We start from the raw sequence: 14,559 nt of genomic DNA on the forward strand, positions 1-14,559 counted from the left end.
TGAAGTCAGTTGGTTGATTGGCGACATTAAAAGTATGCTGAAGTAGCTATTAGCAGCTCCTGCTTGCGCTGTACACATAACAACTGCAGAAAACCATCACTGGATTACTTTTTTACTAAAGAAAACTTAAAAACAAGATGATTCTCTGGCAAGTTTTGGAAAAGCGTGTTTCTTCTATGATTTCTGAGCAGATTTATTGAAGTTTATTTGGATAATATCAATGATATCCATGGAAAGTCTAAGTCACAAAATTTGAAAATTTGATTTGACAGAGTTATGACTCAGTTATGACTTGCCAATTAAGGTGCTAAGGGTTTTTAACCACCTTAATTGTGTCAATGAGCTGTGTGTCACCGCTACTACTGAATGTGTTGATAAGTTGGCCAAACTACAACAACTAACTTCCTGTTGTTTTTAGAACACTGGCACGCACTTGTTCCTTTTACCTGATGAATTATCTTTAGTCTCAATTATCTCCCTTTGAACAAACAAACAGTTGTTGTGTCTTAGGAGAATTGCACAGTGAGGCTTACCACTGGAGTAATAGTGGAGACTACTGGTAATGTGGCCTCACACACAGCCAAGGCAGCAGCAGAAGACGGGTTGGCCCAGGCCTTCACATATGAGGCAGATGAGAGAAGCTCTTCAGAGTGGAGAGCATGAGTAGGGTTGGCAGCAACCTCCACTGTGAGGCCAGTGATGAGTGTGTCCGATGGCAAAGAGCTGGGCAGCATGGAGACTTTGGCAGCAGAGTTCCCGTAGGACGGCGGTGAGGGCAGGCTAGTGTGACCTGCGGAGGGGCAGGGTAGGGCTGGCACAACTGGGGAGGTGATGGCTGGACCCGTCATGATGGCAGGCAGCTTGGAGGGCACATTGACTGGGAAAGAGTCACAGGATTCCCCGTGTGCGGACATGGTGCGGACAGTGAGCTCCAGAGCTGCCTGCAGAGACTGGATCTGAGAGGGGCCCAGCAGGGCACTGCCAGCTGTCGGGGAAGACACCTCCAGCACCTGCGATAGAAGAACGACGGGTATGTTTTTTAAAATTCCTCCATCACATTGACATTATAAAACTGCACACATGAGACATAGCTATTCACTCATGTTAAAGCGTATCACGGTTGAAAAGGAATGTTAAAGTCCCACAGAAAGTGCAAAGTCCTTGCCTTTCTCTTGTCAGCATATATGGTGTATCCAGTGACACGGACTCCGTTGGAGGTCCCAGCAGCATCTATAGTGACTGGCAGCCAGCTGATGAGGGCAATCCCCGGGGTGGGGCCGTGCTCCAGCTGGACATCCAGAGGAGCATCAGGGGGACCTGCAGGAAGCGAAAGCATCATACCACAGCCAGTGGCAAGCACCAGATAGAGAAATGTTTTTCTATTAATATAGGATCTGTATAGATTCACTCTGACTGAAAATAAAACAGTATTTGGAACAGAAATGACATTCATAATAGGCACATGATACTACTTCTAAAAAAATGTCATCTAATACTACTTAAGAAATTTAGAAACCATATACCTGCAGTCCCAGACTGTGGGCATGAAACTTAAGCAAATTTCAATGATCATTTAGAGAAATACAACTCAAATCTCATCACAAATATGCATCGTACAGGCCTAACGTGTTCATGAAAAACAAAATATTGTTAACTGGGAGGAGCAGAAAAAAAAACTCAACACAGCATGAGTGGAAATCTCAGATTGAGCTTCCCCATTTACATGGAATTTATATTATTTGAGCTTCCACTCATATCAAATAAAAGGTCACTTTAAGATCAAGAATTTACAAATTTGGCATGATAAGCTCAGCAGGAATACTTGTAGTGCAGTACAGGACGGCATCTGTCATGACAAATCGAGTCACTTATTTTGTTTTCCTTTGAAGCAATGCATTCAGTGCCAAGGTATTTTGGCAATTTGATTAAGTAGAGGCAAGTCAGAGCAGCTCTAAACAGAAGCTGTCATGAATAAACCTCCACATATGTGAGAAGTGCAGAATCACCACTACTGAATGTAAGAAATCTTAATTTGTACCATTGGGTTGACATGTAAGCTCTGCTATCTGTAATTTACTGTCCTTGACATGAATAGTGGATGGGACCACCTCATCAACAGGTCCCACATCTACACACCAGCAGTGCAACCGTTTACTAACACCACAGCCACATGTACAAATCTTTCAAGGAAATTGTATTCTTCACACAAAGGTTTGCAAATCTTGTGAATAGGTATTTCTCTCTCTCTCTCTCTCTCTCTCACACACACACAGACACACACACAATAGAGCTTATACACATAAATCAAATGACTTGAATACATTTTTAGTTGATTATATAAGTTCTTAATTCAGTTTAGGGTATGTGATTTTTCTTCCATGCTCATTTTTGATGGGAGTACATCAGAGGGTAAGAGTACTTGTGCAATGAATTTTCTCTTTATTTCTGCAACAGATTTTGACTTGTAATATCGGACGCGTTCATGAGTATCTAAAGCCCTTTTCACACAAAGACTCTGCATTATCGCCACAACGAAGGCTCGCCTTTACGCCCGCCTTTTTTTGTTCACACTAAAAACAAGCAGCGCTGTTTAGCTGTCGGACTGTGAACACCATCAGATCGACACACCCCTGTTCCGTGCGTCTGGATTAGAGTATCGGTGCATGATTCCCACACTGAAAGGGCCGTGTGAATGGGACTTATGTTGAGCCCAACTATTTTAGTCTTAAATAACCTTTCAATCACAAATCCGATAACAAATACCAAACTTCCAAACTGCAAATTCGAATGGAGAATAATGAATCTTATTAATTCATGATGTGTAAATGTAGTTGGCATGGCACCTTTAAAGAATATCTGATGCCAGATAAAAGAGTAAATCCTGACCTGCCATCAGTGTGGTGAAGGTGATTGTAGCGCTTCTGTGATCACGCCGCTCCACAGGTAACTCCCATGGCGTGCGGTGCGGCCGTGCCTCCACTTTGACTGTGTACTGCAGACTGGGCAAGAGGTTATTGAGGCACAGCGAGTAGCAGCCAGCCTTTACCAGCTCACACTCCTCCTCATTCAAAGACACAATGTGCACATAGTTACTGTTGCTGGGCAGCCAGGTCAGGTTGGCAGAGGTGGCGGTGATCCTCTCCACGCGTACCTGCGTGGGCGCCACACAAACGTCCCGACCGACCAGCAAGCTGCAGCGCAGCTGGTCTGAGAGGCCTTTCTCTGTCAGGCTTTGTACTGACACACGGTAGGCCTTGAGGTTAATGTCAAGCCGCTCCAGCACCGCTTTGGTCTGGGAACCGAAGGGCACATTGAGCCGCAGCTCCTGGTCCACATACACATTATAGCTCCACACATTGCCCCACCCAGCCGGCACCAACGGAGGGTCCCAGCCGATGATGATGCTCTTGGCAAGCTGCTTGATGAGGGTGAGCTTACGTGGGTAAGGCACAATGTCCACTCCCACCTCCTCCAAATCCAAGTCCAGGCCGTTGGTGAGGGGGGCTGGGACAGCCAAGGCCGATGCTGGGTCTGAGGGGGCTGAGGCAGGGCCAGAGGCAACAGAGGCCTCTGTCCTTTCTGAGGCGCTGACGCCCATGTGGAGGTGATGCTGGTGGCTGGCACTGTGCAGGCTGCTGTCTAGCAGGGAGTTATGGGACATGTCCCCCGTCACTGGTTGGTGAGCGCTCATGACATCGTCATCCGATACACGTTCCACAAAGTTAGAGGGGACCAGCCCTCTCCGTCCGTCCATCAGCTCGCCTGTAAGGAGCCACAGCAAAACACTGAATACCAGGCAAGAACAGAAATATAAAAGTTTAGACGCAACAATATACACTCCACACTCACCTTCATAGAAGCCATCATCATCCATGTCTCCATATACATAGATGTATTCTCCAGCAGTGAGAGGGAGCTCCACTTCAGGGTTGTCATTGGGGCCATCGTATGGATTATAGCTGTCGAAGATTAAGTTATTTTCATCACATATTCAGAAACTGCTGATGTAGTGAGTCAACTATTGTGTCAGTTTAATACTTACCTGTATCTTGCAATAAAAACCTGAAGCTTTGCTGCTCCTCTGCTGGCTGTGTAAGGTGCCGGGGCTACATCAATGTCCAACTCCTCTACTTCACTGGCTGTGTCCACCTGAGAACACCGTGAACACAGGATGAATTGCCTGGACTGCTTACTAAACTAATTCAAAGGGATTTAAAAACACTGTTTTTATTCCTCTGACACAGTAAATCCCCATAAGCAGACATAGTAGAATTGTTGTGAATTAGGTTTTTCAGTGCAACTAAATGTTTTCATATTTTTTCATATATTTTCGAGAAAAAAGGATGCCTTCTTAGAAATCTATGTACTTTAAACACAGATCTAGTTATTGGCTATTACACATGACTGCTCAAGGGAAAATGCTGTGAACAACATTCTTGTTATACGGTGAGTTACTATCAATAAGTCATTGTTTTTAGTAATCAGAGAATCACCGCGACACCTGATTCCTAGTTTGATTTCATTTAATGGTGGTTACACACAACACAATAAGAGAGCTTGTGTATTTATAGCTCCCTGGGAAACCTTTTTAAGGATAATCACTCACAAATACTACTGTATAACCTTCATAATCCACAGTGGCGAGTGGATTATCTCACTAAATATGAGCTTTATCGAACTGTGTGCAGACGAGAGATGAGATTCAAGGACCGTCGACCTCTCCGTCATGTGAAACAAGACACTGAATCTTTGGAGACATGGCACAAGAAAAATACTAAATAATGGCAGCAGATCCAAAGAATGAACAGAGGGAGCTCTAGCATATTCTGTCCTTGCATGAGATGACAGAGAGGTTAAGGAGGGCTTTTTAATCCATTAAATCCACACAATCAATGTGATCGTGCGTGGCGGTCTTGGTAATCTTGATGAGCAATCTGCCTGTCTATGTAGAAACAAAGAAAGCAGAAGAGCTGCAGGCAGGAGTCAAGGAGTCGAGCATTGTGACATAACTTTATCACAAACCTACAAACAGGGCTGCAAATTAACACTATCCCAGTATTTTAGGTTCAGTGGTAGGTTTGAAGATTTGTACAGTCAGAAATCTGGACTTTGATGCTGAATAGCTTGACTAAAAAAAAAAAAAATAGATAATATATTTATGGTAATGAAGATCTCACAAATCCAAATGTAAGAATACTGAATGATTTTTGAGGCCCTAAAATTTCTAAAATTGCATTAAAGACTTTTTAAGAACCTACAGACACCCTGAAACTGTTATATATTGTGAATGGTGGTATATACTCTGAAGAATTACCAGTATTGCCTCTTCTTACATGAAAAGTGGATATCATGGACCATTAAGTGCATTCAACTTAAGTCAATTTAATTGAAAGTAGAAGGAGTAACTATATTATATAATCACAATCAGTGCCGTGTTGTCAAACATTACTAATGCGTTAGAATTAAAGTAATAATCTCGAAGATTTTCATCCAAATAAATATCTGTTAAGTCACTATTTATCGCCAAATGAGGTAACACAATGAAGACTGAGCCTATGGTCCACTTATGAAAGCCCTTGCATTTGCTGTAACACCAAGGATGTACACTGGGTGTTGGTGGCAACTTTCCCGGAAAATATCACAAACGGCGCACAGTTTGTGACGCGTCGGCCACTGAGTAGGTTTTGTTTGTCCTGGTCTCTGCTGGCGTTGGGAGTAAACGGTTAACGTTACTGTTAACGGTCATGGCCAAACAAACGAAAAGAAAAGACCGATAACAACGGACGATCAAACTTTAATAAAAGGTGCAAATCACTTTCATGTGGCGTTGTTATAGAGGCGTGGCAAAGCTGCCAACTGACAGATGTCACACAGGCGACACTGGATCTCTGGGAAGCAATTGCCGCTTCCAGAAATCTTCGAGATTGACACTTCACCAGTTCATATCATATACTATTTTTAAATTTCAATACTAGCTATACCACAGTGACAGTATATGCTCACAGGGAATCACAATATAAAAAAGGAAAAAAGAAAAAGATAAATTTGTGCTGAAATCTCAAAAGCTTATTTGTTGTTTTGTCTGCTTTTTGTTTGTCTGCTGCTCGATTAATGTACAAAAACATTGATACAGGATCCCAACTTTTTAGAATCGTGCTTGTGTAACATCAACCTGCTGAGGGACTGCAGATGAAAGCCTTTTTTAAATATGAATCATTCACATCATATTGATTTTAATTAGTGTGTGTTGCCCCTGATAAGTAAGAAATAAAGAATTGATTCTGAAATAAGTAACAAGTGATGCACTGTACATCCTCAGGTCTGGTACCTCATGTGTTGGGCTTGATTTGTGCGGACTGAGGTGGGTGTCAGACTTGGGGGTGAGGTGTGCGGTCTCTGACTTGCTGGAGGAAGAGCCTGACTTGCTGACGCTGATGGTGGGCAGCTCTCGGTGTTTGGTGACAGGCGAGCGCTCCACCCTGGACAGCCCTGCGGCGTGGGGGGTGGCCCCCATCCGCAGAGCGGCAGCCACATCTAGCAGGAGAGAGAGAGGAAGAGGATAATACTTAATCCGTGACTTTAGCTGACAACACCGGCCCTCTCGCTGGTTAACCTGGTTGAGTCCATGAGCAGCTAGGTGGGTGAGGTCGCTGATTGACATGCAGGAGGCTCAAGGTTGAACCTGGCTGATTAAACGGTGGAGGAAAAATCCTGTCTCCATCTGTCTGAGGTCAGAGGTCACACTACCTTGTGTCACACCAGCACTGTTACTGTTAAGGGGCTTAGCTGGTTCATTTCACACCGCAGCCCACGAGCACCGACCCTCATGTGATGGAGAGCAGTACAGACAGTGTTGGACTGCGACAGTGTGGGTGGGATGACAGGTTAGAACATGCCATGCTTTTTGTGACAGTGTCCAACACATATCATGAGTGACGGAGAGAGTACCGAGCGGATCATTACCCTCAGGGCAGGAGAGAGAGTCACCTCCCTCGAGACTCCAGAAGGCTATTTCACCCAGGGACACCATATCCCATGAGCCACCAGTGCAGTCTAAAAACATGAACAGTGTGGGAGAAAAAGCTTGTTGGATACAAACAGTAGGAAAGATTTGGACTAGATTTGCACTGATGTGGCTGCACCCTAACTGTTTAAACTACAAAGTCAACAATGAGAAATCCCTGTATTAAAAGCTGAAAGGATGCATCCCTGACGGGACAGTTTAAAAATGGATTTGGATGCTTTTGAAGGCATTGTGTCCATGAGTGGACTGATGCTGTTGGTCCATATTTCCCAAGCCAGGCTTTGAGCCAGGGCTCATTTGATCTTTTGATGGTAAGATGTACTTTGAAAATGAAAGATTCCAGGAACATTAACAAAGATTATGTATTATGAAAGTTAAATATTGGTTTGGTAAGGATTCAAATATAAGATTATCTTGAAACAAAACAGAATAAAGCTAACTGCTTGACTTTATATCTCTTCTTGGTCAATCAGTTAAAGCTGTTTCTTCAAATAGACATGGCTGTGGACACCACTGTGAATTTGGATGTACCAAACTCATTATCATTGACATTTTGCAAATAAGCACTTATATAAGACAACAGATGCAAACTGGCTGCTAGCTAATTCTGGTGCAATTGCTTTTAATTGTGAGCTGTCCCTGGAAAAATAAACAATAAAATACACAGAATATATAAATATGTAGGTAATCATTTTGTGGATTTTACAAATAAATCAAAACGATGCATTTCTTTCACTGGTTTCAAGAAAAAGCACCATAGAAACCTCTGATGTTTAGCTTATTGTAGCAAAGAATGTATTATGAGCAAAAGCCCCCAACAACTAACATTCTCTTGAATATACAGGTTGTATCTTGGTGTGTGAGGCGTGGCTCACCTCGTTCAGTAGTCAGGCCCACCCCATTGGTCAGAACAGAGAGGCTGGGATTGTTAAGGAGGCTAGAGCCAGCCAGGTCCACCTTCGAGGCCTGCAGTCGAAACTTGTCCAACTCTTGGGACAGCAAGCCAAACTGTTCGCTCTGGCTGCGACATTTCTCCTCCAGATCTCGTACCTTTGACTACACAGGTGGTGCAACAGACAGGGAAGACACATGAGCAATTTACTTTACATGGGAGAATCCACCTTTCAACATTATTATACTGAATATTGTCAATTTGTAATGAGTAAATGTAAACTTTCAGGGATAACTGTGTGATGAGGTGTTTACATGTGTTGATTGCTGTATTTGCTTTTTTAAATACACGAGCAACTGAGGAGAGTAGTAGTAGTAGTAGTTTTTTTAACACAGTGTGTGTTTTAAGGTGGATTTGTGTTTTAACACAGTCATGTGGAAGGACCTAACCCTGTGGGCCCTATTTTCATGGCAATGCAACGACCAGCGCAGGCAGCCCTCTTCCTTCATGGTTTCCTAGAGAAGCTGATTCTTCACTCATTGAGCTCTTGTGACTGGCCAAGGGCATATGTATTAATCCCCACATCCTCCCATCTATTCACAGCACGTTTGTACTTTATGCTGCTGCATATGTATAAACAAAAAAAGCAGCTGTGCTTGTAGATGCCCACATTGTCTGTGCGTCCAAGAAGAATAGCACTGCGGTTGTCGTTGGTCTGCACAATCAAACAGGGCCGTGTATGTAAGAGTAACCTGTTTTTCTGAATTGTCAGTGCCATGCAGAAACCTCTCATGTTAGGCTTATACAGCCTGCAGAACTATGAAACACTGTTTTTATTATTTGATGTGAAATCCAGTTTCACATCTGATCTTACACAGATGTGATTACTCTGGTGGATGGACAGATGTTACGACAAATTATGGCAAACATACAGTAAATACATTGCAGCTCAAGTGAGACATTAACAATACATTATTGAACGAAGTACAGCAATATTAAGTCAGGTTTCTGCAAGACAGACAACATAAACTGTCAGAGAAATATTAGCTCCAAACACAAATGACAAAGAATTAAAGGGTTCATTCAACAGAAAAAGGGCGGCAAATAAAGCTGGGTAGTTTTCTGGTAAGATGGGACACAGGAGTGAAGAACAGAATGGGAGAGGTAGCGTAGGTTATGAGAAGTTATACGCTGTATTTCTTTCTAACACTGCATCTGCTTTAACAAACGGCAAACACAGAGGTTTCTCTCAGCCCCACTGAGTTTCTATATGTGGCTGATTTCACTTCAGGTTGCGGTGGGAGTTTCCTGGCAGGCTGATCTGACAAAAGCCTCTGCACGAAACTATCTGAACAACATTTCCTGTTAGCTCGCACCTACGCACAGCCTCGTCTGCAGCCAGTCGTTATCTGGCTACACTGAGCAGAAACTAATACTCATTTACAAATAACAGTCCGACTCAGTGATGTGTTCGGTATATTGTACAAAAAAGGAGATGCTACCCTTAATATAAGATCAAATAACAAGCCAGCATTATAAGTGTGCTCAGTGCAGCTGTGCCCCACACACACACACACGCTGTTATCTGGCCTCATGTGAATGGCCTGATTTACACACACTTTGGTAACCTATAAAATTGCATCAGCATCAAATGGGCCTCTATGGCAACATGACACATTTATAAAAGACTGCTTTACATTACTGCAGGGCTACTGCTTTAAAAGTACAAAACAAAAATTATGTCCAAACTTGGTTAAATTCTGTCAAATTGAAGGATTTAAATCAAAGCAATTGGGGTTTTTTATGGCCCTATTTTTATGGTCCTATCTACAGGAGCTAGGGGAGGGTCAGACAGTACCTGCATGCAGTCCAGTGTACTCTGGTTAGCAAAAAGATGACACAAAGGAAAAAAGAGTATACCAAAGTAAATACATGCTTGTCAAACAATGAATCTAGCAAAGACAAATTATATTAATAAAGTAGAAACACAGCAGTCTGCAAGAAAATCCTGTCAGGAGCCAGAGTCACTAGATTGTGTCTCGGCCCTCAGCAGCCAACATCTGCCTTTTGAACAAACACAAGTACTCTTTTTTTTACTTTCAAAAGCTGTTTTTAACGTATTGCAAAAGGCAGCGTGTTGACTTGGCAGCAAAGCTCAGGTTCTCGGGAGGGAGAGAGACTTTCTCCGGGTTTAAATAGAGACAGAAAGTGAGAGAAACAATGCAAGAGGAAGGAAATGAGCATTTTTTTTAAAAAACAGGAGCAACTATACTCTACCAGCTCCCTCCGCAACACAAGCTGAGTCAACTCCTAAAATAAAATACACACTTCATTTAGGAACAAACTCTCGTAACAAAATGCACAGTGTGAAAAACCGAGCACAGACAGCACACGTATACAGTCACCAAGTATGGGTGATGAAATCTTTGAGGTTTAGTCGAAGCTCTGAAGTTGTTTTTTTTTTCATCGTTCAAAACTAGCAGCCAATCAGACAGACGGGGGCTTCAACTGTCACCGACTGTCTGGATTCATTTTGAATTCAAAGTGCGTTACACTCACACTGAGAGCAACTATAAACGTCACACAGCAGCAGAGAAGCCATCTGCTCAAACGGTTTTCCAGCCCCATGTAGTGCTACAAAAGTGGAAGTATGTTCTGCAACAGCTTCTCTGCCAGGTGTTTGAATAAGAATAAAGAGCCCATTGTGTTGTATGTCTATGTTGCTTCAGTGGCAATGGGAGGTCTTGTGTCTACAAAGAACAGGGAGATTATCAAATATTTATACTCCTTTTGCTTGATGTTAGAGGGATAAGAAACACCTTGAATAATGAATTAGATGTTATCTCGACAGACAGGAATTCACTAGTGCAAGACAGAAATACTGAGGAAGTCTGAACAACACTCCTCCTCTTACTCATGCCGGGGCTGAGTGAATTTGTTTCCACGCTCTTATGTGACTGTGATAAACACTGGCACCTTTGATTTATGTTCTGGGAAATCATCCTAAAGTCTTGAAAGCAACTCAGGGCTTTACTGTGTGGCAATAAAGGGACTACATGGGATAAAAAGTAATGTTTTTGCTGAGTTGTCACAGTAGTGTAATACACACTCACCTCCAGCATCTGAACCACTCCCTCATGCTCCCTCTTGGCGAATAACTGAGCCTGACGATTAAAAAGACAATAAAGTCAGTGTAATGTTGGTTGTTTGCTCGCAAAAATCAAATTTACGTCATGACAAGCTTCCTTGACAAAACTCGTTTTATCGGTGCCCAAAGGTTGCCTCCTGCTGGACAAAGCCTCCAATTTTCCAGACAGCAGCCTCAGGGAAATGATGGTTTGATTTTAGCAAGTCAAATGTATATGTCAGGTGCCCAGGCTGTGGTTCTTACCCGCTGTAACCGCTTGATTTCATCCTGTTTGAACTTAAGGATAGCCAGTGCCTGCTCATGTTCCAATTCCAGCTGCTGCCTTCGCTCGGCGACCTCTCGCATATGCTATAAAAGAAAGAAAGGCCATTTTTTCAAGCAGCATGGTAAGGAGTAAAAAATTCAAATAAAATCTGTGTTCTGTATCTGAGCCCAGCAGTACAGTACCTTTAGGACCTGCTCTAGGTTCTCCAGTTTGGCACGGAGTCTCTGGTTCTCCTCGAGAACTGAATTGTGTCGAGCGGTCACTTCAGAGAGATCTTCCCTCAGCTCCTCATTCTCAGCCCGAGTCTGAGAAACAACAGCAGGTTAATGGACGACTGAATCATTTTGTAGGAATATCACAGTTCTTGGATCCAGTTTCATAGTTTTGGTCATCATTCCTTATTATTTTGAGATTTTACTTCACAGCAACATGAAACTTAAGATGACTTTTCTTGACTGACTTCCTAGATTCCCAGATCACAAGATATTTTGATAATCCATTAGTTTCAGTTATTTTTCAATAAAAAAATTAGTAAAATTCTCTGATTATAGCTTCTTAAATGAGAATATTTTCTGGTTTCTTTACTCCTATGACAGTAAACTGAATATCTTCGGGTTTGTACAGAAAACAAGACATTTAAGGATGTCATCTTGAGCTTTCGACAACAAAACAACTATCAGTTGAGAAAGTAATTTACAGATTAATTGACAGATTCATATCAAAATAAATATTAGCTGCAGTCCCAGTTGGTGAGTAAACTATTATCACAACTGACAGCTACAATTGCCAAAAACTATGAAACTGAGACCCGCTTCGCAGAAATTGAAGGCGCTCGACACTGACCTGGTCGAGCAGCTGTGCCTTCCTCCTGAGGAGATCTGCCTCCTCCTTTAGTTGCTCATTTTTGCCTCGCTCATCCTCAAGCTGGCTCTCCTGTTACCAAACCACAAGACAACATTCAGATCAAGTTGAGGAAATCCATGTCTTCCAAGTCCATTGTTATATCCACTACGGTAATGCCTAAACCAGACTGGAGCGTCGCCAGAGTCCATGTGAGAAGAGAAATACTGGAGTGAGAAGATTGCTTACCAAATCCAGACATCTCTTCTGTCGCTTCTTTACTTCATGCTCAAGGTTTTCACATTCTTTTCTCTTCTTGCTCAGCTCACTTTCCTAAACCGACAATGACAACAAAGCAGAGATAGTTACACTGAAACCTTAGTTTGAAATCGGACATGGCTCTGAAACTACATGTAATTCTTAACATGGTTTCAAACAACAAACTAGCAAACAAAGAGCAGGATATACTGTATAGGAGCAAAAAACACATAAAACAATCTGTACTATAATGTCAAAAGATTTGCATTTACTGTATATTTTGCAATGCGGAATACATTGGCTTTGGTTTCCATATTGACCTCTGACACGGCAGCAATGAGGTATTACAAAGCTTAGCATCCTTTAATTATTCTAAATGCAGCTTACATGCAGGACCAGCATAGGAGAAATCAGCTTATTTCAGCATGGCCACAGGACCTCAATCAAGTATTACCACTGTGACTGTGTGGGGGGAGGCTGCACAACCGACAGGCTAATTGCAGACCACCAGCAGCTGACTGGAGAACTCACCAGTGATGACACAGCAAGACAATAACGATAATTAAACTGCAATCTGTGGTCTGATTTGCTTGATTGTGTATCAGTCACAGCTTTAAAAGGCCTAAATAATGCGTATCAAGCGGGAATGTTCTGTCGTGTAGTCGATTCAGGACTTTGAAGCTAAATTTACAGCACTGATTGAAACTCAAATGTTCTGTCAGCTGTTTCACAATCATTAAAGACACATTTCACTGAACTGTTCATTTGCTGGGGCTCTAAGTTCATTTTTGTTTTTCAGATTTTTCTCCCAGTTTCTTCTCTTCACTTTCCTAACCTTTGAAACAACTGGGTTAAACAGGTGCAATGAGCCTGCAGGTGATATATCATGTATCCTTGTATTCCCTGTAGTAAAAAAAAAATAAAGTCATCAGCCATGCTAGAGGCCCTGTGAGGCTTTACTTGAGCAACTCAGTGCTCTGTTTGAAATACTAACATCGGCGTGCCAACATGCTCACAATAGCAATGCTTAAATGCTAATTTTAAGCAAGTATAAATGTTTTCCATGTTGACAGCTGAGGCTGATGTAAATGTCATTAGGCATGTTAGTATTTGGGCATAACCCAAATTGCTGGATTGATTAAAATTTGACCTCAAGGTTTTGACCTGATGATGGGGCTAGCTGAGAAGTGAAGGGATCACTAAAGTTATTGAAATTCATCCTCTGGGCACCATGAATGGCTGTACCATCATGGCAATCCAAACCCCAGCTGTTGAGATTTCTCAGTCCGGATCAAAGCAGTGGACTGACCGACATCGCTAGCGTGGCTAAAAATATGAGCCGCTTTCTTTATGAGCTAACATTATATCTGGGGCAGCTCAGTGTTTATTCAGCTGATGTGCTTTGTCCTAAATCTGTAAGTCATTGAACTCATCTCACACATCCAACTTTTTTCCCATGACTCAGTCATGCTCTATGAAAGATAGCATGTTTGTCTATGGTGGGAGGTTAAAATCCATTTAACAAACCCAAACATGAAAACCTTGAAGGTACATTTAAGCTATTATTACCATGTCCCCCTTTAAACTAAACTCCCTGAAAAAAATTAAAAGGTATCATGTTGACTTAGTTTAGTTAGCATTTGCTAATGAGAACTAAACACAAGAACAATTGAGGCAGATGGGGATGTCATTAGTTTTGCAAGTATTTGGTCATAACCCAAAGTACTGTGTAGATGACAATTTTGACTGGAGGATGGTGCAAGATGAAAAGTCTAGAGATCACTTAAGTTATTACATTCATCCTCAGGGCACTATTTCATTGTAATCCGACCCTCAGCTTTTGATATATTTCAGTCTGGACCAATGATGTCAACTGTCCGATGTTGCTAAAAATATCACCCGCATTCTTTCTGGGCTAACATTGTTTCTGGGGCAGCTCAGTGTTTACTCAGCTGATGTGCTTTGTCCTAAATCTGTAAGTCATTTTAAATCATCCAAGACATCCCACTGTAATATCCCACTTTTTTCCCATGACTAAGTCAAGCTTAATGGAAGACAGCATGTTACTCTATGGTGGAAGGTTAAGATCCATTTAACAAACCAAACACATAAACCTTCAGGCCACATTTTAG

General features: G+C 42.2%; 1 protein-coding gene across 14 annotated transcripts in view; it reads right to left on the bottom strand.

Moving 5' to 3' along the window:
* Positions 1 to 14,559, bottom strand: part of tspoap1 (TSPO associated protein 1) — a 69,550-nt gene that overhangs the window by 15,067 nt on the left and 39,924 nt on the right. For 5 of the 14 annotated variants that reach the window (XM_084373925.1, XM_084373933.1, XM_084373931.1 and 2 more), the window contains 15 exons: positions 12,419 to 12,502; positions 12,173 to 12,262; positions 11,512 to 11,634; positions 11,308 to 11,412; positions 11,030 to 11,080; positions 10,194 to 10,226; positions 9,775 to 9,795; positions 7,900 to 8,080; positions 6,964 to 7,053; positions 6,329 to 6,534; positions 4,043 to 4,149; positions 3,850 to 3,959; positions 2,887 to 3,762; positions 1,166 to 1,317; positions 534 to 1,010 (listed from right to left, as the gene is read on the bottom strand). In XM_084373925.1, the coding sequence (XP_084230051.1) occupies positions 534 to 1,010; positions 1,166 to 1,317; positions 2,887 to 3,762; positions 3,850 to 3,959; positions 4,043 to 4,149; positions 6,329 to 6,534; positions 6,964 to 7,053; positions 7,900 to 8,080; positions 9,775 to 9,795; positions 10,194 to 10,226; positions 11,030 to 11,080; positions 11,308 to 11,412; positions 11,512 to 11,634; positions 12,173 to 12,262; positions 12,419 to 12,502 (2,706 nt within the window). The remainder of the gene's footprint in view (positions 1 to 533; positions 1,011 to 1,165; positions 1,318 to 2,886; positions 3,763 to 3,849; positions 3,960 to 4,042; positions 4,150 to 6,328; positions 6,535 to 6,963; positions 7,054 to 7,899; positions 8,081 to 9,774; positions 9,796 to 10,193; positions 10,227 to 11,029; positions 11,081 to 11,307; positions 11,413 to 11,511; positions 11,635 to 12,172; positions 12,263 to 12,418; positions 12,503 to 14,559) is intronic. The other 9 variants (XM_084373926.1, XM_084373927.1, XM_084373928.1 and 6 more) reach the window with 5 other exon arrangements.

This window comes from Pagrus pagrus (genome assembly GCF_965226575.1).
Source record: "Pagrus pagrus genome assembly, chromosome: 14".
NCBI lineage: Eukaryota > Metazoa > Chordata > Actinopteri > Spariformes > Sparidae > Pagrus > Pagrus pagrus.